At 47.6% G+C, this 26,287-nt stretch overlaps 1 protein-coding gene across 1 annotated transcript; it reads right to left on the bottom strand.

Annotated features, from left to right (window-relative positions):
* Nucleotides 1-3,267: 3,267 nt before the first annotated feature.
* LOC135815198 (tetratricopeptide repeat protein 27-like) lies at nucleotides 3,268-25,610 on the bottom strand. Its single transcript, XM_065328459.1, has 30 exons — nucleotides 25,376-25,610; nucleotides 24,069-24,170; nucleotides 23,512-23,690; nucleotides 23,233-23,283; nucleotides 22,129-22,215; nucleotides 21,689-21,791; nucleotides 21,253-21,298; nucleotides 21,048-21,120; nucleotides 20,109-20,163; nucleotides 19,603-19,745; nucleotides 19,131-19,237; nucleotides 18,823-18,889; nucleotides 17,987-18,100; nucleotides 17,731-17,766; nucleotides 17,191-17,250; nucleotides 16,719-16,841; nucleotides 16,371-16,448; nucleotides 15,224-15,319; nucleotides 14,840-14,893; nucleotides 14,172-14,270; nucleotides 13,653-13,705; nucleotides 13,078-13,156; nucleotides 12,560-12,646; nucleotides 11,110-11,170; nucleotides 10,755-10,807; nucleotides 9,830-9,934; nucleotides 9,578-9,689; nucleotides 9,318-9,418; nucleotides 8,894-9,021; nucleotides 3,268-3,406 (listed from the first exon to the last, which is right to left on the bottom strand). Exons 1-29 carry the CDS (start codon nucleotides 25,452-25,454, stop codon nucleotides 8,905-8,907), a joined length of 2,520 nt encoding a protein of 839 aa, XP_065184531.1. The 5' UTR covers nucleotides 25,455-25,610; the 3' UTR covers nucleotides 3,268-3,406; nucleotides 8,894-8,904.
* Between the last annotated feature and the right edge of the window lie 677 nt (nucleotides 25,611-26,287).

Below are 26,287 nucleotides of genomic sequence, written 5' to 3'. Positions count from 1 at the left end.
CGTCATGTACAAGTCTCCAGGCTCACCAGTGCCAGTCCTGGTTTCATTATCTGTCGCTCTGTTGCGTGCTGCTGTTTCCACGGCGGACAAGCCTGTAGCTGTGGATGTAGCCCCAGCGGTCACCTGGCCACCCACCAGCGCTGGTGCAAGAAATTCTGACACCAGGGCTGCATCCTGGAGTAGCCAGCAGCTGGCCGGGTGTGCGAGCAGAAACGTTAGTGTTCACCTCGTCGACTCTTGTTTTTCTAATGTTGAAGCCACCCAGTTTCGTGCTGAACTCGAAGAGGTTATGACAGATAAACCGGACGTACAGTTACTATTCTTCTATTTGAACTTGCAAGTTGGCGCCGAGCTGTTTTACCCTGGATTGTGCTGTTGGAATCATGATAAATCTGACGGTGACGGTGAAACGCCGTTGGCGTGGGTGTGGTGGCGTGATTTGTCGGGTAAAGCCTACCTGGACATGTCCCTACAGCATGTAGATATGTGGATGCTGCCACTGGTCACGATGCAGCGCAATGTCCACATTATCAGCAACCAGACGCTCGTGGCCGACGGCAACTGCTGGAAGCGGCGCAGCAGCTCCAGGCGACAGCGTGACATTGCCGAACTTCTGTCTGCTGTGATCCAGCCACTTGGCGATGGCTCGGCGGAGAGTGGCCTGTGCTGGCGGGAGCAGACTGCTGCGTTCCATCCGCTCAGCACACTGCTGTGGGGTGCGCTGTCACCGTGGGGTGTCAGCGTGCTGCAATATCATCAGGTTAACACTAACTCAGCCATGGGTAGCAGTAAACACAACATACTCGAGCCGCAGTGGACAATAGAGTGGATGACGTTCATGCTACGATGCCTATTGTACACATTGGCTCTAGTTATACCGCTACCGATATTATTAGCATGGGAAAGAGTCTGTGAGCTGGCAACTGTGGAACGTACTGAGTTTTGCATGCACGAGAATGCGCAGCTCTTGAACTGCCAGCGCTCGCTGAGAACAGGCATTTTGGATTCACCGCCGGACTGGCTGCAGTTGGGTTCTGCAGAGCACGCTGTCATTCGTAGCGCCCTGGACCCGCATCACTTGCCATGTGCATGCCTGCTCTTCTCCTGGCAACGTGTCCAGTCGATACGTGTCTGGTTCGTGGGCATCGTGGCCATGCTGGTAGTCTGGCAGTTGTTCTGCGTGTGGTGGATGAGCGGGGCGGGCAGCATTGACATGTGCGAACGCTGCCTGCCCGCTGCCAAACACAAGCTGCTCGCGGCAATGCTCGTCGCCATCAGTCTCTATGTTGGCATGCATCTGCCACAGTCCAGAGGGTGCAGCAGTGGTGAAACACCGGAGCGACAGGACAGTGACACGGCTGCTCCCACTCACAGCAATGGGGCTGGCCGTGTGAACACACAACCCTGTGATAGTGAAACTCGCCACAGCAAGCGCGAGGGGCCAACATTGGCCGGGGACACCACCGAAGAAAAGCAGAAACAACAGGCAGATGATAACGATGACGAGGTCGATGCGTCTCACAAGTTCCGTATCACACTGCGCACACTCTCCCTGACATACCTTCCGCAAGAGAATTCTCCAGTCGACTGTGACTTAGACTTGACTGTTGATCAGCATGGTGCGCCTTCTTTCCTTGATGCATTACACGATGCTCTGATGCTCAGCACAGGAGTCCTTGCACCAGCTGGCGGAAACCACTGTCCTCAACAGCAATCGCTTAACGCCAGCATCTTGCACAAAACTGGGGCTGCTTGCAAGTGGCTAGTGGCGTCGGTCATCCATGTGATGACTATTGTGCGAGTATCGCCACTCTTCCTCAGCGTGTCCATGCTCTTGCAGAGCAATAGCTACCTGTCTGCCGCCCAACACGAGAACAGCGATGACAGCAATCGGGCAGCAGCGTGCCGCACAGCGTTGTTCAAAGCACTGAACGTCGCCGTGTTCGTCTTCATGTGGTGCTTCATCATCTGGCTGATGCACGACCTCTTTCACATCCTAGCGTACGGCCTGGTCGGCTTTGTCATCAACGCTAAGCTGTTTGTACCATGGCTGGTGCTACTGCTGTCTCTCGGCTACCAGCTGAAGGTGGCGCGCAATGAGCTCTACCAACCGTTTGTAGCCGTCAAGGCCACCGTCGTGGAGGAGTACATCCGTGACGACATGGCTGACAAGCTATGCTCACGCACCGTGGAGCACATCTACAGCACACTAGTACTACGACTTGTCACGCTACTCGCTGGTTCTTTCAAGGACTGCCGCTGGGAGGCACGGGCGCTGCGAAGCGTACGCACTTACGACACCGATGCCTGCCACCAGCTGCAGGTCGTGTTTAGAGCGCGCGTTGTCAAAGTGGTGGTGAAGTGGCTTCTGTTCGCCTGTGCCATTCAGCTCTTGCTCCTGCTGCTCTCGTCGGTGTACGGCATTGAGACCATGCCGGCGTACTTGCAGCTGCTGGCTCGCGTGGCCCCGCTTGGCCTCACCTGGATGGTATCGCTGACCAATCACAACCCGCTGCTGATGATACGCATGCTGCAGGCCAGCCATGCTAGATCAATTATCAACGACATGGTGCAGACAGGACAATCGGCAGCACATGAATGCCCCTGCTTGGCTGCCACCAAAGCACCACAGGAGCACGGGCAGAACTCACACGAGCACACGAAAGTTGAATAAGATATTCACGTCATTCTCCCAATCAGAAATTCCTACTTCTGCTGGCATTGTGGCAAATGATTGAGAGCAGACTATATTTATTAATTGAATCGTTATAAAGATATCCACAAAGCACCATCAAGAAAAGATACCATGGAGTGTATCCACTAAAAAGATGACTAGAAAATGTAATATATCTAAAGATCACTTTATAGGTCTACTGAATTATAAGGATTGTCTGCGGAATCAAAATTTCAGAAGTGGCACAATTAAAGTTGAGCTAGCGACCAGACGGCAGTTCACTTTGTCACACCACCGTCGTATAACTTATGGACTGGTACTGGAACACGTGCTCAAGTCAAGCACTGCTATATAGCCTTCAGTCCAGCTACGCTCACAGACCCGCAGACTCTGAGATACGCCCATGCAACAAGTACATGAACAAGTGACAGCAGCAGCAGCGGAGAGCATTGCCCAGTCCCTGGCCTAGAGACCGTCTACAATACAACGAGAGTCACAGATTCGCATGACCAAAAGAAAAGGGTGGACAAGTGTCACCGTCCCATTCTTATGATTCTGGACTTCCTGAAGCTGCTGTACTTGAGCTGTCTGTTGGTTGACCCTCTGTGCCATTTGATGCCGCCATCATTGCCAGTAGCTCCTTTGCGCGGCTTGTAATATCGTCGGTCTTCTCTTCCAAGTTGTCGAGGCACTGGGTTATCTGGTCCATTTCCTTCTCCAGGCTCTTATACTCTGTGTACATGGTTCACACAAATCAGCCACACACACACACACACCACACACACACACACCACACACACACACACACACACACACACACACACCACACACACACCACACAGTGACTTTGCTGCATTCCAAATCCTAAAAGAGTCCCAAGACGCTATACGTGTGCTTCACGTACACATACCAGCAAATCAGAATGCTGCTCCACACTCCAGATACTCTCCAAGAGAATATCTAATTTCTACTACAGACTCCACTGCCACAGTCCAAAGTAGTACTCTTAATTTAAAGCCATGTATGTACAGTAACAAAGTGCTAAATCTAATGGGTAAACAAGTAGAAATCTGCTGTCAAAATAAGAAACGCAAGGCAAAAAATCAATACACGTACCAGTACTTTTCTCTCCCAGTTCTGCGTTGAACGGTGAGAATGAGTGAGAATCGTTCACTTTTGCACACGCTAACCAGTCATTTTTAGGAAGCCGTTAAATTTGCACGCAGCACCTCACTAGAATAATGACTTCTTCAGTACATGTCACGTGTCTTGATGCGGTACATTGACAGGCATGGAAGGAGAATTTCGAGAGAGAATGATTTCCTGAAGACCCAATCAATTACAGTACTGGAGTATAAGTCGCACCCAGATTTTTTCATCACGAAATACAGACATCTACCCTGTATTTCACGGTTCATTTGGCCACCATAGTACAGTATATACACTGCACCGACGTTTTTTTTGGGGGGGGGGGGGGGGTGAGTTACAAGTGTTTAAAGTGAGGCGCATACTCAACAAAATACGGTGCAGTCTGCGCGGGGGCTGTGGCCGGACCACTTTCCGGTCAACCGACCTTGTTTTGGTAGCACAACATGCCTACGACTGTGCAGAGTAGCTGTAAACTGTATCACAATATACGTCATGTACAACAACACAAATCATTAGCCGAAGCAGTTCTAAAGAGGATGCAACACACCTGCCAGTCTAATTTTATAGTACAGTCAACTTCGCTTATAACGACTGCGGATATAACGACAATTCACGAATAACGACATAATGTTCATGCCCAGAGCAAAGTTCCATCCAACTGTAACACATACAATGAGACTTCGGGTATAACGACACTTCGCGAATAAGGACACTTTTCTGATGCCCCGCCGAGTGTCGTTATAAGCGAAGTTGACTGTATGTAGATGAACATACCGCCGTTGAACACACACAAGTACTTGAGTATACCATGTTTACTTGCAGGCCTACTAGTACTATCTAAACAATTACAAGTAAACTGTAAAATGGAAAAAAAGCGTGCGAAAATGTGAAAAAAATTAAACAATAATTATTTCCAAGTCGTCAGCACAGAGTGGACGACATGGTCATTGTAGATCTACCACATAAGCATTTGCACTGCACACTGCAGTACTGATCGTCAAAAGCCTGCACTAGTATGTACCTTCTTGTTCGGCTAAAGTCATGACAGCTGCCTCCTCTTTCGTCATGTCGGTGGTGGAGCTCTGCACGTATTTCATTCAAAGCAAAAGCAAATGTTCACCCAAAAGCGGATATCTCCAGGCCAGTCTCAAGGCGTCTCACCATCGTGATATTTTCGCGTCTCCCACTCAACGCAAGGACGAAGCTAATCTCTGAGATACAGCGAGCACCCACAATGGGCCACAGAACGTTTTCAACCAGGCAACAGGATCGTCCTCAAAAACATCTGAACAGTATTTTTGAAATGACTGATTCGGGGCAATGCCGCAATGGTACTTTGTTTGCAGCCGCACTGCATGCGACGTCATGCATGACGACATGACAGGGCACGCACGTGCGCACACACTGGTTGTATTGTTGACTGTTGTAGTCAGGGAGTAGTAAAATGCGTCCTCCGCCTTGAAACATGCTGTCTAGGATCAACAGGCGTCAGCAAGAGTAGATAAACATCTACTCTTGGCGTCAGCTTGCAAGTAAGTAATATTAATACAATTGTAGTTGTAGCTCATGGTAGTCATGCTCAGCTAGCTAGATCAGGCCGGAGATGACATGGGTGACGCCGACCCGAAAGCAAAACAACGAGGGTATCGCTTCAACTCCAAGGCTGCCCATTGCAGTCGCCCTTCGGGCAGGGCCAATTCTGCATGTTCGTATGGTTATGGCATTGTTGAACTGGGTGGCGTTTGGGCTTAGCAGGTCATGGCAACGATCGTGATTGGGAGATGCATAAAGGAAAAAGAAAAGCAGATAATATTAAACTATAAACGTACTATAATTATAACATGCACCTGGCATCCAGCAGCACAAACAATACAAAGTCGGACAGGCAAAAAAAAACACAAAAAACAACATGGAAGGTATACAGCTCAGCACATCATGCCAATAGGACACATGTTTCAACAAAATAACAAAACAACTCCTTAGGACACTACGCCAAGCGCATGAAAGCATCGCCGGAGAATTGCCAAATGACTTCCTGAAAAACAGAACCGATGAAATGAAAAAAACCTATAAAGTAGTGTTGAGATACTAAAAAGAGTCATACTCCCAGACACAACAGGACAGGTAGGAGTAATGACATCTATTATGGGAGACGAAGAGACAAAGACGAACGAATACAATATGAGAGAGAGAGAGAGAGAGAGAGAGAGAGAGAGAGAGAGAGAGAGAGAGAGAGAGAGAGACAGAGAGAGAGACAGAGAGAGAGAGACAGAGAGACAGAGAGACAGACAGAGAGAGAGAGAGAGAGAGAGAGAGAGAGAGAGAGAGAGAGAGAGAGAGAGAGAGAGAGAGAGAGAGAGAGAGAGAGAGAGAGAGAGAGAGAGAGAGAGAGAGAGAGAGAGAGAGAGAGAGAGAGAGAGACAGAGAGAGACAGAGAGAGACAGAGAGAGAGAGACAGAGAGAGACAGAGAGAGAGAGAGAGAGAGAGAGAGAGAGAGAGAGAGAGAGAGAGAGAGAGAGAGAGAGAGAGAGAGAGAGAGAGAGAGAGAGAGAGAGAGAGAGAGAGAGAGAGAGAGAGAGAGAGACAGAGAGAGAGAGTCAGAGAGAATGCAAGATAAAGGGCCCGGGTAGCTATGGCAAATATGGGCGCACAAGTAGCTACCCAGGCCAACGGGACAAAAGGTGAGTACGAGGGTAAGTACGGGGTGCTGCAAGCAGGCCAGCTTGGAAAGGCAGAATGTGGGGGAGGAGGTGCCTAACAGTAGTATGCTACATTGCTAAATTGCAATGGGTACTGATGTTATAATTGTTATCACAAGTTTACAACAAAGTACACTGTAGTACACAACTCACTGCCCGGCCCACTCTCTAAAATCCTGCACCTGCCAGAGTTGTACACTTGCCAATGGTATTGCTACTCAGCATTCATGGTCACAGTTGTCACACAAGCGCAACAGTGCACAGTCGCACAGACTGCCATAACACACCCCCTAGCTAGTTCGGTTGGTAGGTACACTTATGCCTGATTGTGTTGGTCTGTTGCCAACAGGCTCGGCTGCTTGAAGGTGTAATGTAACTGTTGTACCTGCCACCTTTGTTGGTTCCAGGGTTCATTATACTTTCTATTTGATTAACTCTGGTGTAATCAATGGTGCTAGTGAAGCTTTTATCAGATCCACTCTGATTTAGCCACTCACACTAGTAGCAAGTATTACCCTCAATGGGGGCAGGGGTAACTGCAGTTGGATCCCGGGACGGATACCCTGATGCCTTCAATCCTTTTTCTGCACCTTGTCCTCACCCACTTACTGAGGTGTAGTGAGCCCATAAGTGAGATCATTTTCAAGTCCACCCAGAGTTTCGGGGATTTCAGGGGGTGTCGGCCGTTGGGCGGTTCAATAACCAATTGAGTCATCTTTCCAAGATTCCTTTTGAGTCTCTCTCCGGGGGGGGGGGGGGGGGGGGGGGGGAGTTTTGGCAGTGAGCAACAAGTACAAGTACAATAACAAACACCATGAGCTGATACCTAACTGGACCTGTGGCAAGTCAGATGCACATGCTCAGGACGTGTGCTAGGCCGTGCATGGGACTAGTCATCACGTTTGCCCAGCTCCTGCTGGGGTTGCACAAGTACGAATCATACATACGCGGTAGTATTGGCTATGGGTGTCGCCGCTGGGGGATTTTCTCCCTCTTCAATGTCATGGACACAATTTCAGATTTAGTAGGAATGAAGGCTAGAGTTGTGCTCTTCATCTTTCTGGTGAGTTATTGAGTTGAGTTATCATCCAAAACCGATAATCTTTCACTTTTGCGTTCAAAGCGGAAAATACTTGACTGGTACGGTGCGAGTGGTGAAAAGAAGAGAACTGCAGCGACAAACTTTGATGCTGCACCCTAACACACTGGGGACGGGGTGCGAATGGGAAGGAACCTAGGAGCCTCATTCGAATCGGCGTAATGGAAACTACGTATCCCGAAATATTTACTTCTGCCAATCTTCTGATTATTCTGGCTTTCAGCCTTTTCAGAGTTGGACTTTTCACGTACTCGGGGTGCATGCCGAAGTCGTCACACGGAGCAGTATGGCGGTGCACACATGTACATGTGCCAGTGTGCTGCAATCCCGCACTGTGGTGCTGCATGCTTTGGGTCGGCTGGTCTTCCTGTGAGAAAGAAATTTAGTTTCCACTGAATGTACTGGTGAGTCCACAAAGGACAAATCAGGGAACAGCTCCCGAACCGAAAACTTTCGGATTCCGTAGAGTTGTGAGCATTGAATCGAAAGGTCGTGGCCATGGTTTGAAAAGGCTGCACTTATCTCCAATCGACCAGCGTCCGGAAAAGGCCATGTTCACACTAAAAATAGAGGAGGCCTCATGGAGTCAAAGTCAGTCGGCATCGAACAACATGTTTGTGCACTTGCATCGCTCTTCTCCGTGTTACCGACTCTGCTTTCCAGAGACCAGATAATTATATCGGCTATGCCTGCAATAGCTGCTTTTATCCATTGTCGCAGGGCTCACTCTTGGCAAGCCCGCACGTCAAGTTCTTCAGCAAAATATCGAAGTTCTCAGCCCCAACCCAAACACATGAAGGCGAGGCATGGTTTAATCCTCACTCTCACATGTATGCTATATCTCCAGGATCACTCATCCTGCCTATTTTCAGTTGCCAAGTCAGTTGTAAAAGAATTGGCAGTATTGCTTGCACAGCTCCTTTGACCTAGCTGCATGCTGTGACGTAGCAGGGGTGTGTCGTGGCCGCACGGCGTCACGATCCCCCCCCCCCCACACACACACAAGATTCACAAACTCAAATCGAAATATCCCTAGAATGCTTTGTCGGAGAGATGTGGGACCGGGACCATTCGACTCAGCGCACCAACCCTACTGACCGTGAACATTTCATTTTTCACCGGTCTTTCTTCCGCATCAGCATAGTTTTTGGGAAGTCACTTCAAACCAAGCATCTACAATGTAGGTTGGAGATGGCAAAAGGCTCTCAATAGTACAGGGGGGGGGGGGGGGGGGGGGGAGGATATTTTAGACGCAGCAGTTGTGCACAAACCTGATTGGTCTTCACTGCCCGGCTGACTTCACAATCTGCAGTCCCTCAACGACCTGCTCCAAGCGTGCTTCTAATGCCTTGATCAGGCCATCCACGTGTTCCACTTGATCATCAGCCGGGGTGAATTTCTACATGCATTGGGCAGAAAGCAAACAACATACAGTACAGGTGAACTGGAGAAGAGTCTAACGTGCATACGCAAAGACCAGAGTGTGCAGAAAGAACAAATTATTTCTTGCAGAAGGTGCACAAGGATGCAGCCATGACATCTTCTCTCCCCACCCCCACTTTCAACGAGCAAGTGTGTGTAAAGTTCAACAGTTTGAAAACTACAGCTATACCGATAACGAAGACTACACATGACTTCACATGTGCAGCTGCGTACAGCAGAGGATAGGCTACGTTTCCGTCAATGAGACTTTACCTTGGCTGTGGCAATCATGCTGCGCAGTGCAAGCTTGCCAGATGACAGGCTTTGAATAGCCGAGGTTGTGTTGGCTTGTCCTTTCGACACGCATTCACAAGCTGAACATAACACCAGGACATTAATAGGAGTTCAGGTTAGAGGTGGTGTGTAGGTGGCTGCAATGGAGTTTGCAAATCCTCAAAAAAAGTAAATCCATTTACATATTTAAAAAAACAAAACAAGCAAAATAGTACAATCAGATCAGATCTGTTTCTTACCGTTTGCGAGCTCCAACGTCAAGTCCGATGCCTTCTTCAGCACATCAACACTATGTTTCAGCTCTTCATTTTGACAACAGAGACGCTGAGCTTTCTGCAAGCACTGGAGACCCTGCAAAGACAGACCGGGATAACAATGATCGGCCACAGACACTTGCCTGCTATGGCATAGTCACAGCTTATTGTTAACACAGTACAGAATACTTTGCAGAAAATCCCAGCAAGCACACGCACGTAGTGCCATACACACACCTTCTCGCGGGACACCTGGGCGGTTTGTTCGTTGGTCTTTTCACGTTCGGCTGAGAAGAAGTGCAGGCGGGCGTACTGCTGCCAGACAACGTCATTGGTAACAACCTGTCATAAAGGAAAAGAGGAAAAGACACATGGACAGCAAGAACATGCCGGATCATTTTTGGTTATGATTTCAGTCATTTTTCACTACATGTTCTACAATACAACTCCTTTCAACCAATGAGTTTCACATCAAGCAACCACAAATTTACACTGAGGTGATCTGTAGGACATTTTGGGCTTGACGTAGGTGGGTGCCATGTAGTATGGTGAGTCAAACAACTGTAACACAGTACAATTTGACTGGGTTGTGCTACTTGTGCATGCCTTTGTGTAGGGTATAGTATTTTTATTATTTTACTTGGGCATTCCCAACAGACCCTAAAGCGGGATTCACAGAAGCTTTTTCGCGATGCGACATGCGATGCGACAATTGCGAAACCGGGAAATCCCCAAATCGCAGCCATCTCACACCCCCACGCAACTGCCGCAACTGGGCCATCGCAGAAGTTAAGCTTGGCTCAACTTTTGCGATGCGACAAGCGATTTGGCGTACGATTTTGACCTTTTCTACAGCAAAGTTGTACAAAGGTTCAAGAGTTGCCTATAAATTTGTACAAGTTGTACCAAACCGCACCAAATCAGCAAGGCGTTGTCGCATCGCTGACTTCTTTCGTGAATGGTATTTCGCGAGTTCGCATCGCACGCGTCTGTTGCAGATCACGTCGCATCGCGTGTCGCATCGCAAAAAGCTTCTGTGAATCCCACTTTAGGTCATCTTACAGGGTGCCCAAGATGAACGAATGTGTTAAGTTCCTGGCGAAATGAATTGGAAGGGTCCAGGAAAGTCACACTTTGGCGAACAATGCTGAAAGTGTCTTACCTTGGAAGAGATGTGGCCGAACGCCTTCAATGCCTTCGGCAGCAGGCGACTTGCTGCACTCAACATACGCACACCAATAACAAACACACAACCGCTATCAGAATTTCCCAAGCAAGGGAATAAAAAGTATTAGTAGCTAGATTGTGAAAGGAACCCAGGGAAAATGCCGTGGTTGGCTATCACCCTTCATTTCACATTCATTTGTCATTGGCAGTCGTTTGACGAGCCAGGAAATGTTGAATAAATACAAATCCAAAATGGCATGCCTACTCAAAACGAGTTGAGAAAGACAAGCAGCCCTGGGCTGATAGAGAGAGACCAGCATGCAGACACAGTGGGCATTGCGTAGACCTACCTGGTACTCCATGAGCATCAGGAGCATCACCAGTAATGACGTCCACCAGGATTCGCAGAACCTAAACACAGGACAAAACAGTACACGACCTCACAATATGTCCAGAAAAGAAGAGGAATATTCCAAATAGTCTGCCGTTATAGCTGTCATGCCGCATTAGTTGATTCCAAACAAGTACAATGCTTTCCAAACGTGCGGCCAGCAGGAATGCAAGAAATGCTAAGTTAGCGTGATGAAGAAATCAGCTCAGTGTAGCACACAAAAGTAGCCAATTTACAGGACACCTACTGAGACCGACATGGGTATAATGATACTCAAAGCACCACAAACGCTGCACTGACTTGTATAATGGCCTGCTTTGAAAGCAAGACTGTTTCGGAGATTGACTACCAGCATATACGTAGGGACTTCAATCGAAAAACCAAATTTGCGAGTTTCGCATAAAACGCTAGTTTTTCTAAACCGGGAAGATGTGAGAAACAACCTGTGAAAATTTGAACCCAAAATTCCAAGGCAATCTAGAGTTGTACTCGATTGAAGATCGGAAAACGGGGGAGAAAGTAGTCACAGAAGTAAGTGCAAGTATGTATGTGAGCCGTGTGGTTTCCGTCCAGCACTGCACTATCTGGTGCATACATGGCGATACAGGATGTGTGCATGCATGCAGTGTGCACGCATGCCGTGCGCGCCTCCTTGCACAAGTCACACGTTTTCACCGTCACTGCTTCTACAGTGTGCGCGCAGTTCACTCGATTTTTTTCGTCTACCACCAGGAAATCGCCGTGGGCTGGTTTCTGTGATCATCTTCCTCCTACCGTGATAAAGCGCGAGCCTCAATGTTCTAGAATCCTCTTGGTTTAGGCTAATTCGAGGCCGCTGAACACGAAAATCGGGTGTTCCGTACGGATCTGGTCGAAATTAGTACTTCGAAGTGCATCCGCGCCAAGCGCGGAGGCATTATTTTTGGAAGCATGGCATGTGTGGCACCATTGGAAAGGTAATGACCTCAGCTGCCTAGAAATAGCATCGACAAGGCCGAAAAGGCCGCGGGAGAAGATACTCGGGCCTCGAACTGCATCTGGAACTGCAGTCACGAGGCGCCCATTCACTTTGTACAGGCGAGCTGTGACTGCACTTTTCGCTTTTCAGTGACCGGAACTGAACTCCCTAATATACACCTGGATTTAGTGTTGGCAAACGAATACATTTTTAAGGATTCGCAAACTCCATTGCAGCAATTTACACGTTGCTTTTTCAGTCCAAACACTCATACAAGGTCTCTCTGCTGCAAAAGTCACTTTAGGTTCACCACATTTTCAGGCACAGCCCAGGGCCGTTATTGGCGAGATTGACTGTACAGTGTATACGCGCCGAAGTCGCAACTTCTAAGTTCGTAGTGTATAAGCAGTTTGTATATAGTGTCGATATTAAATCGGTCCATCTGACTCACCTCATTGTCTAGCTGCTTGGGACTGAGATCTGCCAGTCGATGGACAGCATTGACTAGATCTTCAAACTCGCCAACATCAGTACAGACCTGGAATAAGACAAAGGAAGCAAATAAGACCAAACATTAGTTCAGATCCTCTGAACTGCAACTCTTCCCTCAGATCCTCTGAACTGCAACTCTGCCCTGAGAACATACACGTGCCACATCAGCCGCTTGACGAACTGTATCTCCTTCATCTACCTTCCTCTCTCCTGCTGGTCTGGACAGAATTCAATGAGATATCTGCACTTAGCAATCATGCAGATTTAGAGACACTAAAAAAGCAAGAGGTACACAGTGTGTATGTGTGTCAGCCAACAAGTTATCGGCCACGTGATCAGATCATGATCACAGTGGGACTCACTGGAGCTGGCAGTGTGGCCCATAAAGCTAGCTGCAGTCGTTAGCCAGGTAGGAACGGCCTAATTGCTACAGCTTCACCATACAATAGCATTAAGACTGAACTGCAAAGCACATACCAGCATGAAATTGTGCCAGATTTGCCACTTCTCAAAGTTGCATCTCAGTGCCTCCTGGAGAGTCTTGTGTGCCTTGGGTCTGTGCACAGAAGAGGATTATAGTCATCAGCAACTCCCAAGGAATGCAACACAACAAAATGATCTATACATATATTTACGAATCAAGGGAAGCAGTGTGAACGACACTGGGAACAAGTAAACAAACCCAATACAATAATGCCATACACTGCAAAATTCCCTGACCGGTCAAATTCCCTGCACGTACAGCCTCTATTCAAGAATTCTCAAATCAGACTTGCATCCTAACCATCTAAGTTATTAACCATGTACTAGTAGCAGTAAGTCAACATAAATAAAGAGTTGGTGAACAAGCCATTGGTTAGCCACTCGCATTGTAAAATAAAATCCATTTTTAGACCAAGAAAAAAAAGAGGATTCTAATCCAGGTAGACACTTGGCTAATGCGACACTGAGCCAACCATCCTGGTCTTGTACTTTGAAGCATACAACAATGGCATATGCACAATAGAATGCAAATGAACAAATGCTTGAACAAGACACAACAGGGCTCTTACTTCTGTTTCATGCGAATGTGAACACTGGCTAAGTTCGTCCATGCCTCGTAGTTCTAGCAGAAAACAGGCAGCACACAAATAAGACCATGATTCCAAGGCAACGACGCACCAGTGGAGGTAACCACGGTTGCTCAAATGATATTTCCTAAAGCGCCATACACTGCACTAAATCGGATCATATTCTTTGCATTGTTAGTCCAGACAGCAATTTCCATTCTCTGCTACTATTTTTTGTTACTGGACGATAGCACAGAAGTGCATGAAACAAGTTATAACACCTGCAAGCTTTGGGCTCAACTTAGCTGTTGGAACCCGGCCATTATTAGCACAGTGGCCACCGGAAAACCTCCATGGAAGTAAGTAATCCTTAACAGTGCGACAGTGCTAGTTCTCAATCTAACACAACCATACACACTACGTAAGTTTGGGTACATGTAGGTGCAGAGTACCTGGATCTTTCAAACTGCAAACGACTGCATGCGCATCAACCAGGAAGACTGCGCACATCACACCACTTACATCAAACTCCAACGTGACAGAACGGTGGAGAGCCGAAGCGGCTAGCGGCAGATCATCAGTACTCATTGCTGCACAACCCAAACTGAACCAGAGAGTTTCCTGAAGAAAAAATGAGAGTGCAGATGAAACACGCTGTTCATACATTATTACTAAAGTCTATCAACAGTCCTCATAGTCATGACTTTCCATATCACTACACAAATGAACTGGAGGGGGGGGGGGGGGGGGGCAGGTGCTGGCTTTCAAATGGGCCCATGCCCTGCAGGCGAAAACTGTAGGGACGAACACGTTCGTTTATAGGAACTTGAAATGGCCGACTAGAATGTTGTGGAAATCTGGCACCACTAGTTCAAGGAAATTCAGATTGGAGACTCCTGACTACTGGACCAGCCAGCAGACACTTCTCAAAAGTGGACACAATAAGCAGCCGACCAGGGATAAACAACTGATCCTTGGTTTTCTTCTTCAACAACGCATTCATTCTTACACGTTTCTGCAAGTACACAACTACGCACTTTAGCAAATACGATGTCACCAATTCGGAGTTACTGAAATAGGACGACAAGTTACTTCATGGTTGGAAATGCTAGTAAGCAATTCCAAGTCACTGCAATAGCCTGCCAATTTCAATCCCAACAAAGCAAAGAAGAACGCAGTGTACATCATACTTGCAAACAGTTGACACTCAGCGACAGCTTCAGGTGCTCAACGCACTCCTCGAACTGGACAAAATCAAACACATACACAAGAAACACAACACAAAAGTCACTGACATGGCCTAGCAATCTGGTACAAAGCTGTATAGAGCTGAAGAAGAAGAAATCAAATGGCAAATACAGCTAGCACATCCTACCAACAATGCTAGGTACAACAAGGAAAATACCCAGATTCGTTTCCTTCATTGAAATAAGACTTGGGCCAAGTAAGGACTGCTGAGCTTCCCAAGCGTTCTCGTAATACTTTGTGGCACTAACGCCAAGTAATCAGCCTGATTTCAGAGACAACATATGAAGATATCACGTGACACAGCAGCAGCAAAGCCCACACCCTACCTTGCCCTGCCGTAGGTACATGAGACCGAGCGAGCGCTGTGCACGGGCACTGCGATGCGATGACAGTTCCCAGGCCTTCAGATAATGCTCGGGGTCCTGAGTAAAGAACACATGCACAAACATACACAGTACACACATGTACACAGAACGTTACAATGGAGGGGAAAGGCTGTGTAGCTGTAACTTCAAGTTTCACGCATTTCAGCGATCATCAGACAGCGGCATTCGGCATTCACTACTGAATTCTCTATGAGCGGGCCTAGATACTTGGTGCTAGTGTGGAAGTTCATGCGTATGTGTGAAGTGTAGATGTGGCAATGGGACAGTGCACATATGTGTATGGACTTGCAACGAGGTTCAACCAGATTAGATTGCTATACTGAGGCTGCGTTTACACGACAACGATTGAAAACGATTTCCGTTTACACGACAACGAAGTAGGACCTAAACGGAACGAAATCGTTGCGTTTACTACTATCGTTTACACGACAACGCCCGAAAACGATACCTAAACGGAACGAAATGGAAACGCACTTAAAAGTGTTTTGAAACGTTTTCAAAACGTTTTCATTCTCGTGTAAACGGTGAAAACAGTGAAAACGATTGGAAACGGAGCGCGGTCATGGAAACCATTGCGCGCGGGACTATATTTCGCGGGAAATACCTCACCTTTGCGACCACCAGCACGTACCAACTCCAACTAACGTGTTACTTCCCGCCCTTGCCCAAAGCCAGCACGTGCTAACTCCAGCCTGATCACCCGTTTTCCGTTTTCGTGTAAACGGTTCAAAACGATTTGCCGTCCTCGTGTAAACGGTTTGAAAACGATTCGAGGCCAGCCCGTTTTCGTTCCGTTTCGTTCCGTTTCGTCTCCGTGTAAACGCAGCCTGAATTCTGTACGGGCACTAGGCCTAACGGGCACCCTGTCTGATTCTTCTTGATAGGCTCAGTACATGACTGTACTCCGTGTCAGCTCGTAAGGGACACGGTCGTACGGGACACAGTCGTAAGGGATACAGTCGGTACAAACGAATACGACCAGTACATGTACAACACAAATTCCAACGAGAACAGTTGATTTCACTGACGTATACTAGCAATGCATGGAGACAATGCTGAGAAGATGGCGCCGAGCTGCAACACGTACCTTTGTCAAGTCACCCAGACTGCACCAGAGTGCTGGCGTTTCCTGAACGTCCAGACGCTCACGCACCAAGCGCTCGGCCTACAAGCACATGACATGTTCGCACACAGCAGGCGCACACGCACACACCCAAAATAGGCAATGCAGAGTCATTCATGCCTTGTCCACAGTTGGTAACAAGCCACTATGGCTAGGTGAAGGCCAGAACAAAGGCAATACACTACAGTATTCTCAATTTCAAGCAATGAAAGAGTTTCACTTGTCTGCAGCACTCTAGACAGTTCATATACCGGTAGTACATGTGCCACAGCAGTAACACACCCACGCACACCCACGCATTGGCAAACTTACATCACCATGTCGACCCAGTATGACCAGGCACTCAATGACATCATCCCACATTTCTAAATGAGTGAAAATGTCCAGAGCGCTCTTCACCACACCCAGGCGTATCAGTTGCTTGGCCAAGTCTCGCTGCGGCGGAACAGAAAGAGAAAGAGCAAGCAGAGCTGAACATCATCAAGTCATGACAATCCATGGCAATCATTGATTAGTAAACACCAGGCAAGCTAAGGGTGCAGTCCTCTCACCAGCTACAATGTACATGTACTGCATACCCATGCACGTTCGCCAGGCATTTAACTTAGGCAAGGCATCTTGCAAACAATTTGGCGACCATGGTGAATTACTCTGCTAACCCTTTTAAAAGGTTGTGTTATGCTAGTACATGCATCCGTATGTGCAAAAGTGCTACCTGCAACGGTGAGATGCGGCTAGACTAGCAGATTAAGATCAAGGGAAAGCAAACATGAAATCAACAAACCTCAACCATCCAGCGCGGTGGTAGGTTAGAACAGTGGAAGAGACGAAGGCGATCACCAGCCTAAAGCAACATGAAGTCAACAAGAGCACAAGAACCCTAGCACAAGATAACCAAACCCGAGCATACCGTACACTGCACTACTCGTACAGCTGTAGTTGGCACCCTACCACTAGAGAGTGGAGACCCTGACTAGCATCGCCTAAATTGGTTATAACACTGCAAAAGAGCAATACATAAAGCAACGCCATGTACATGTGTAAAGGAAGGCGCCCCAACCTGTTTGCAATTCGACTTCTAACATTCAACAACAATGACGGCGATGACAACAACAATCACTTGTCTTCAGTTCATGCACTCGTACACACGCACATGCAGGCATGCACAAACAACAAACAAGCACATATGCACCACATACAGGTTCAGTACAGTGTGTTCCCAGACTCTGAGCACGGCAATAAGTATAAAGAGACAGAGAGAACTCTGGCAACAGGTAGCCATTACCAGTGTGTGCAATGTTAAATCATGCAATGATAACCTTACCGAAGGGGCACTTTTGGAGAAGTCATCCACAATATCCTAGACGGTGCAAAGAAATAGAGACACAAGATTATCACAACACCAAAGCAGCAAATGATAAAGCAACAACAGCACAACCATTGTATGAGAGAGCTAATCTGCAACTGCACAGACAGACAGGCATACAGGGGAGCAGGTCCGAGATATGCACATACTACTTGTAGTAACAGAGAAGAAATCGCTAAGGAGATCGGGAAATCCCTGGAGGCTACCAGCATACCTGCAGCTGCGTCATGGTACGCTCCATGCGCCGTGTGCTCTCCGCCTCCGCCTTGCATCGAAGGAGCAGAGTACGCGACTGAATACTCCAGGACTGGGGCTGGCAGAGAATCCGCTACAGTGGACAAACGTATCAAAAGCACAAACATGACAAACGGCATGAAATGCGACAACTAGTCACCACACAGTCAGAAAATATGCAGCAATGCCCAGCTGAAAGTGAACGGTACATTCATGGTTACAGCCGAGATGTTCAAGGAGTTGAGATACCTAAATACTTAGTGCACATAGGGTACAGTGGAAAAATCAGTCTGTCTCTACCCTGAGAGCTTCTAGCTATGATGTAATCATGTGGAGGATATGCTCAACAGCGCAACAGTGGGCTATATTGGACAAAGAATGTGATGTCCCTTGGCACCTCGGTGGGAGCCTGGTGCATGAATGCTCGGCGCAAGGTTGCAGTGGTACACGTAGGCACACACGGCACAGATTTACTCGTCGATGTGATCAGATGTATAGTGTGATACGGCTCTCCTGCAGTGCGGAGCACTCACACTGAGCACTTTAACCTGTGGTCAAGGTTACACCGGGGAAAAGAGTAAACATGCTGCTGTACATGCATAGCAACTCTCCAACATGTCTGGAAATCTACAAGGTGAAAAGAACAAGACATAATCCACCTTTTTTTTCACATCTTCAAAAGTGGAAAAGAAACGAAGAGAATACATGCGGGAGAGGGCTATGTGCAGAGATCTACCCAGCGACACTTTCAAACATCATTCCCAATTGTTGAATGAATGAATGACCTAGCAATTTGTGAGGTACAATTGCACGCACCTCTACGAATGCCATGGTTTCCTCTCTGCTTAGTCCATCCACAGGACGAACCTTCTGTGTCTCCAAGCTGTGCACAGGAAAAGGAAGAGGACATGTCAAGACGAGCGTGATCCATCCGCTGAACAACCAGCGGGGAGAACGGCAACGCGGGACAAACAAGCTAACAGCGATCTGTGTGGCACCATTCACTGTGTTACTCTGATACCAGGTCCGAAACAGTACCCTTCGGTCAGTGAAATGCAGGCCAGCTGCGGGGGATTTCACAAATGCTTACACAAGAAAGTGTGATCCTGGACAGTGCAACTTACCACATGGCCAGAACTGTACACAGCTGCAAGCCGTTGAGAGACTGATTCGGAACTGGCTCCGTGAACTCAATGTGATCCAGCACCGTGTCATCACCCAGCTTCACGTCCTATACACGTGGGTAGAAGCACAGCAAGAGCAGCACAACTATAGAGGTTCTGTGAATAACATCATCATGTGCGCCATGCGTATTCGGCGGCAAACTAGTGCTAGAATTTGTAGTCGTATTGAGTGGCAAACCAGTGCTACTTGTAGTTCGTATTGAGTGGAAAACCAGTGCTTGTGCAGTTGTGGTGGGTTTGCCACTCCATACAAATCACCTCAAATGATGACAAAATCACATAACCTTTATACAAGGGACAAACAGCGTGAAGAGCAGGTATCTACCAACTCACTCAAAAACACCGTCCAAAGAAACCAGCACACATCAATCTCCGGGTCCTTGCACGCACACATACTGGTATTCATACATACCCGGACAACGGCTGGCTCTGCTTCTGACGGCGTAGCAGTAGAGCTCTGGCCACCGGTGCTTTCTCCCTCGGTCACAGTCTGGACATTGAGCATCAACTGAGCAGTGGTAAAATCCTGGAAACGTGTCCTCTTGCCGAGTGCACCTTCACGTGCGAGAAGAAAATGCAATAGCGCACAGAAAACAAGCATGTACTGCACTTCAGAATACAATATACAGAGAGCTGCATCAGTCTTTGGACATGCATTGGCACAGGCCGCGGAGACTAATAAATATTTCAAAATTGACAGTGTGCAGATATTGCACCATCTCTGCAAGGTAGTAGTAGCCATCGTACAAGTGTCAGAATGTGAAGACAACAGCTACTTCAAGTAAATAAATACAGATACAGCACAGCACCAAACACAGAGAGTCGTCCTTGGGGTGGTCCCGTAAAGCACAGAGCATACACGATGCAGTATGTGTACAGTATGTGCACAGTAGTCACAGTAGGATGGGTAATTTGTACCTGTCAATCCCACTGACTGCAGCTTGGCATACTTCATAGCTGATTCCAGATGATCCTGTCAGTGCACATCACATGCAGTCGCACACACACACACTTGAAGTGCATACTTGGCAGTACAGTGCCATGCAAGGTATTGATTAAGTTGATACAACATACTCCATGAAGAAAAACAAACAATAATAATATTATATAAACGCAAAGAAAAAAGTCGACTACAGGGACCCTTTTGAAAGAGGCCTAACTTCAGGCTCTTCACAAGCAGCATATTTTCGAAAGTTTTCCCACGAGTACGTGTACAATTTCATTCCTTTTCATCAGCTGGAGTACAGGGAAAATAGTAGTAGAGTAGCCAGAAACAACAACGTTTAAAATGTGTGTGACCCCACACACATAGAAAGAATGACAAAAAGGTGCAAGTGTGACGAAACCCAACAAGCGCGCACTGTGGTGTGTGACAACAACGGATGATCAGCGGGCATAACCAACCGTATATAGTCACACACAGAAGATAGTGTCTTGCTACTGGGCATGCCCGAGGTGTTGCCCAGCACCCGGCGCTAAAGGACTCAAGTAGCTGGTGAGATTTCATTGAGCAGCATGGTAGATGTACACCCACAGCAAGCCTACTCCCTGTGCTTAATTTTAAGTCACAGGATGCATGCAGCCCGAGTGGTGGTCCGGATCACATGCACTGTACTGGCCACACGTACAGCCAAACCTGTGTTTAGCGACCAGTCCCCTCGCGTTGCACAGAAAAGAAGTCTTTATAAACAGGTCAAAATGTGTGTTAAAGCATGGTTAAGTGTCTGACATGACCGGTCTCTACACACAGGTGATCTCTCGTTGCAGTGGTTGCCACACACAGGTTTACTGTACAAAGACGTGGGATCTACACAGAGTACGCTACAAGTGAGGCAGGTACCATACTGAAGTACATACATGAGCGGCTGTCAGCTGTGAGTACAGTAGACAACTCTGCGTCAGCTCCAGATGTAGCAGACACTTCAGATCACTGCAGGGAACGAGCAGAGGCAGAGGATCATCAAACCGTCATCAGCAACCGTGCTGAGCCAATAGGCATGAGAAAGCAAGTCAGGGCCTGATTTCGAGCAGTGTATGCTCAATAATTCATGGTGTAACTTACACATCTGAATCCAGCAGTGGTGCAATAGGACACCCCGAGCCACATACTGTAACATAGGCAAACAACAAGGAACACAAACCAAACGGATATTGTATTAGCCCATACAGCTAACACATACTATGGCAATGGCCATGCAAGCACCCTCTTGACCATGCCCCGCGCACAGATATTCAAATCATTCAGCTAGATTAACCTCCCGTCTTCAACACACCCTCTATTCAGATCTACTGGAGAGTTGAGGTACTACCACAGTAGCCACATAGACTATACTGAAAAGTATAAGTAGAAAATAAACATCAAAAGCATTACATGTAGTACAAATAACTGTACAATGCATGGATCTCCATTTGTATCCACTAGAATGCAGTCCACTCCACTAGAATGCAGTCTGCTTACTTGCACTTCAAGCTACCAGGTAAAGTAGGATAAAACTTACACCGATCTCTGATGACATTGATCCTATCCCAAACATAAGGCAGTTTGTCAGTGAGCGTCTGTTGCCAGATCATCAGACATCTCAGAGTCCACCACTGGGTCACCTATAACAGAAAAAGAAGTCCCCGAGTAAGCAAATGTTGTATAAAGAGGGCATGTGCGTGTGTGTATGTGTGTGCGTGTGTGTGTGTGTGTGTGTGTGTGTGTGTGTGTGTGTGTGTGTGTGTGTGTGTGTGCGTGTTCATGTGCTTGACTTGGTCTTGGGGGTTGTGCATTCATTAATTATTACCAAAATAAAACCCAAAAACATGCCCACCCAAAAACCAAATGATTTGAAAAAAAAACCCAATATGTAGCTATCAGCATACCGGTACTCCACAATTCATAATCAATAGATACACATCAGTAAACAGGTAAAATGCACAGCTCAATGGCACATACCGGATTCTCCAACTTGTCGCTGTTGTCACAGAGAATGCAGCGAGCCATCCACAGCAGCTCGGGCGCCACACACAACGAGTAGCATTCCTGCAGTACAATATCGAGTCGTAACACAAGCATATGATGCACTCAACAACCTATTATGTACACATGCGCATGCACAGGGGTGCTTCTGCCGGAATGGGGAGGAGTAACCGAGATGGTCTACTCAGCATGCCAGTGCCCAGGTGGAGCACCACCATCTACGTGCAAGCATGTTGGTGGTGTGCGCCATGGTCTTGACGACTACCGCAAGACACGCAGATTCACATCTAGCACAAGTTAACTGTGCAAATCGAACGCTCCCCCGACAAAGAAGCTTGTAACTGAGATGCTGTTTGACAAGTGCGCCTCCTCTGCTCCTACCCAGAGTACACAGCTGAAGCGGAGGGACTACGATCCCCGTCCACGCAGCAAACGAGCCGCAGATCCACATTTAGAAGCCGTCAAGCTGAAGCAACTGCTGGACATGGCGCATGCAGGCACCGTCAACAATGCCAATGTCAAGCCCGTCCTGCTGGAGATACTGATGCAGATAGATCTGCGCCCCTTTCAGTATCAGCAACCGTTGTGCTATGGCCAGTAGTCACGGCCTTGCCAAGAGCGGCGATTTTGACCTCAGGATCCCTGACACCGGCCGACTGCTTTCCAGTCATTGCCCTATCGAATCGGTAAATCAATGAATGCCCTGCAGTACCGCACAAAGGAGCAAAGTGTGTGTGATCTGGAGCATCGCTTTGGCTGGTTGACCAGCTAGGCTTTTGGAAACATCCTGAAATGCCGTCCACAGAATCGCGGGGCACTGGCTGATCGGTTGCTGGCAAAGACAGGAAGCCTTGCCAATGTTCCTGCTGTCAAATGGGGCATCGAGCATGAGGCTATTGCTAGGGACATGTACTTAAAGTGCGGTTTTATACTCCGGAAAATACGATAGGTAGATAAGTACCTGCACACATATCCATCCCCGGACTGGCAGAGTGACATACATGTACACAGTCAACACACAAACTAATAAAAGCCATGCCTATGACTACAACTACTCTACAAGTACCTAATCCCACTCACCTCGCCATTCTCACCAAGCTGAGTTAGGGCAGCACTGTGAACGGAAGACGCCTGAGCACGAAAAGATGAACACACCACTTTGCAATGTAGGAAATAGTAGGAACGAAGTCAAAGGAAGGATGTTAATAAAAGTACATGCTGCTTTCTCCCGTCTCTGACAGTCATCGGGGTAAGATAAATATCCGAGAAGAGCTGTTAGTACATCTTCATACTTAGCCAATACTGTAACCACAAAATCCATGGCAGGCAAGGCATACACAATCATTTCTAAAGACTTACCACATCAGCCGGCAACTGAAGTATCTCTGACACCTGTTTGGAAAACGGAGGTCCAGTCCAGTTACACTGGATGAAAGCGTGCAGTATGGAAATTCCACTGACCAAGAGAACAACCCGCTTGCACTCCTCTGTACGCTCCAAAACGGCACTGACATTGGCTTTCAGGTCCTCCAGGGGATCTAGCAAAGACATACGAGGTGCGCAAATGAGCCAACAGAGAACGCACTACTCTCTAATAACTGGAATGCATTGTAGAGTGCAGTACGTTTGTATTCATTAGAAAGGGTCAGGGAATTCTTACGTATAGTCAACACTATACAGTTTTCATTCTTAGTGACAAGACATCACACTTGACATTCTCTCACCATGGCAGAGATGCGCCGAGGAAAACACACTAGCAATGCAGTCAGAGATAGCACAGGAGAGTGTACTAGTGGATATGCAGTGTGCACCCAAACTGGGCTCCTTGCACTCAACTTGATAAGGCTACATCAGGTGCAAGAAAGGGGTGTGTACACGCACAATATAATTATCTAGAAGGGAGAAGTACATCATACCTGTGCTGTTAGGTGACAGCTTGAACAGGTCAAGGATAATCTGGCTGGACAGCGCACCACTATAGTCACCGGAGAGTACTGAGCTGCACAGCGACCACTCATCTGTTGGGATAAGAACCATCACAGAGACATATGTGACACACATCGCGTGCGCGCGCGCGCGCACACACACACACACACACACACACACAAACACAGAGCATATGCAGATGGTGGCACTAGTATTGCAAAATGCTGCGAGAGCGCCCCGTCTCTCCCAAGCCCCCGTTCCTTGCCTAGGAAAGAGATCATAATATCACTGTATGAGCATGTGGTGTCAAACTGAAATGCAGGAGCTGCTTGTAAGTGTACTCATTTCACACCCATTCACCATTCGCAAGTGTTGAGGATCAATCCCTACAGTGCGAGCAAAGCATATACCACATGGGAGTACGACCAGACTGGCCCTGGAGTTGTGTTGTACAACACATAGAGAGATCCATCACACTCGCTGAAACGACGACATCGGCACCCGACGAAGACACTCACTCCACCCGCGACCCTGAGATTACGCTCCGCCGTCTTTTACCCCGCACGCACCACAGCCCACTCTGCCAAGCGCCTCGTGTTCATACACAAGCGGAGCAATCACTGACATCACTGCCACTGTTTTGAAGAAGAATGAAGAAAACTTATAACTGCAAGTGCCCAGACTGTGTTCATGCGCGAAGAAACAAACTGATCTTCAAAATGACACCAGTCACTCGAATGTGCAATGTGGACATCAAGCATGCAATACAGGACTTGCTACACCTAGCATGTGCTCGTAAGCGGGCTACACCGGCTTGATACATGACCTCGCGGCCAATGTCGTCCAGGTGACGTACCAGCCGGTGTTGCTCTTGCACTGTTCCATACTCAGACAGTTAAACCATACATCCTGAGTGAATGCAGGGTTTGAGCAAGGACCTGAGAACATCTAATGTAGCAAGTCATGTGTCACTTTGATCGTTGAGGCCTTTGACTAACTTCTGCCCGCGGCTTCCTTCTCATAGTTCAATAATATACTATGTGTAGTGACATAAATTTCCAACAATATTCCCACTTCCTTCATCATTGCCTGCACGACAAATGGAAAGCAATTATAGTGGAGATCTATCCTGTAGTTTAGCTGCCGAATAGGTCTAAACATACTGTGCTGTGTGTATGGCAGGCTAAAGAGATATCCTACGATCAAAGCTATTGTAAAGAGCACCGTGAATCTGATGCTTCCAGATCAATTCGTATCTCCAAAACCTCTGAATTCTCATTCAAACATGTTCGCTCACCTTCCGTCAATTCACTCCGGACATCATCTCCAAAACTCTCTGCTTGTTCTCGAAGCAGTAGCAGAGGAAGCCGATCCATCGCTCAGAGATTTAGCTGACGGCCAGACTAGCTTTAGAACACCCAGCTTCTTTCAAAAATACTTCCCCTTTACCAGTGTTTACTGCATTCGAATTTCAAGTCCTAACTCGTGAATCATGCATGAACGGTGAACCATAGAGTAATGTGCATGTTGGATGCGTTCGCTTCGCGTTCAAACACTGCAAAACATTCACAAAAGCTCACAGAATGCGGAGGTAAAGCGTGATTTCAGAAGCCATTATCACCAAGGTTACAGCGATGTAGTGAGCTGGGATCGACTCAGTAGACGATCCACGCACTGTATGATGTCCAGCACCGTGTAGATCCAGAATCTCCTGTACGAAGTAACAGAAACCGAATCCGAACAGAAAGCTCATGCTGCACTCAGCCCACGAGCCGCGAACTTCTGGACTCTACTTATGTAGTCTAGACAGACTAGTGTCCAAAAGAGAACCCCTTTGATCATGATGATGCCTCCTACAGCAAGAGTACATAACGGTAAACCTTTATGTACTCTTGCTCCTAGTCCTAGCAAGAGTACATAACCCCCTGCCTGGGGGTTATGGACTCTTGGTCCTAGTTATAGCAGAAACCCCTCGTCGAAAGCTCGAATTGCGATTCACATGATATCAAGAGTACATAAAGGTTTATGTACTCTTGATGACATTGATAGGCCATTCATGTCGACCCAAAGCAGTCCTGCTCAAGCCCTACTGGCAGACTACGTCACCAGGTCTAAAATGGCATGATCCACTCAAATGATATTGTGCGATACACTGGTCGGTGCCACTGCCGTGTGCATGTGCTGGGACTCGGCAACAGGGAATGACTGG

This window comes from Sycon ciliatum, chromosome 4 (assembly GCF_964019385.1).
Source record: "Sycon ciliatum chromosome 4, ocSycCili1.1, whole genome shotgun sequence".
Lineage (NCBI taxonomy): Eukaryota > Metazoa > Porifera > Calcarea > Leucosolenida > Sycettidae > Sycon > Sycon ciliatum.
This window is presented reverse-complemented; position numbering and strand designations above follow the sequence as displayed.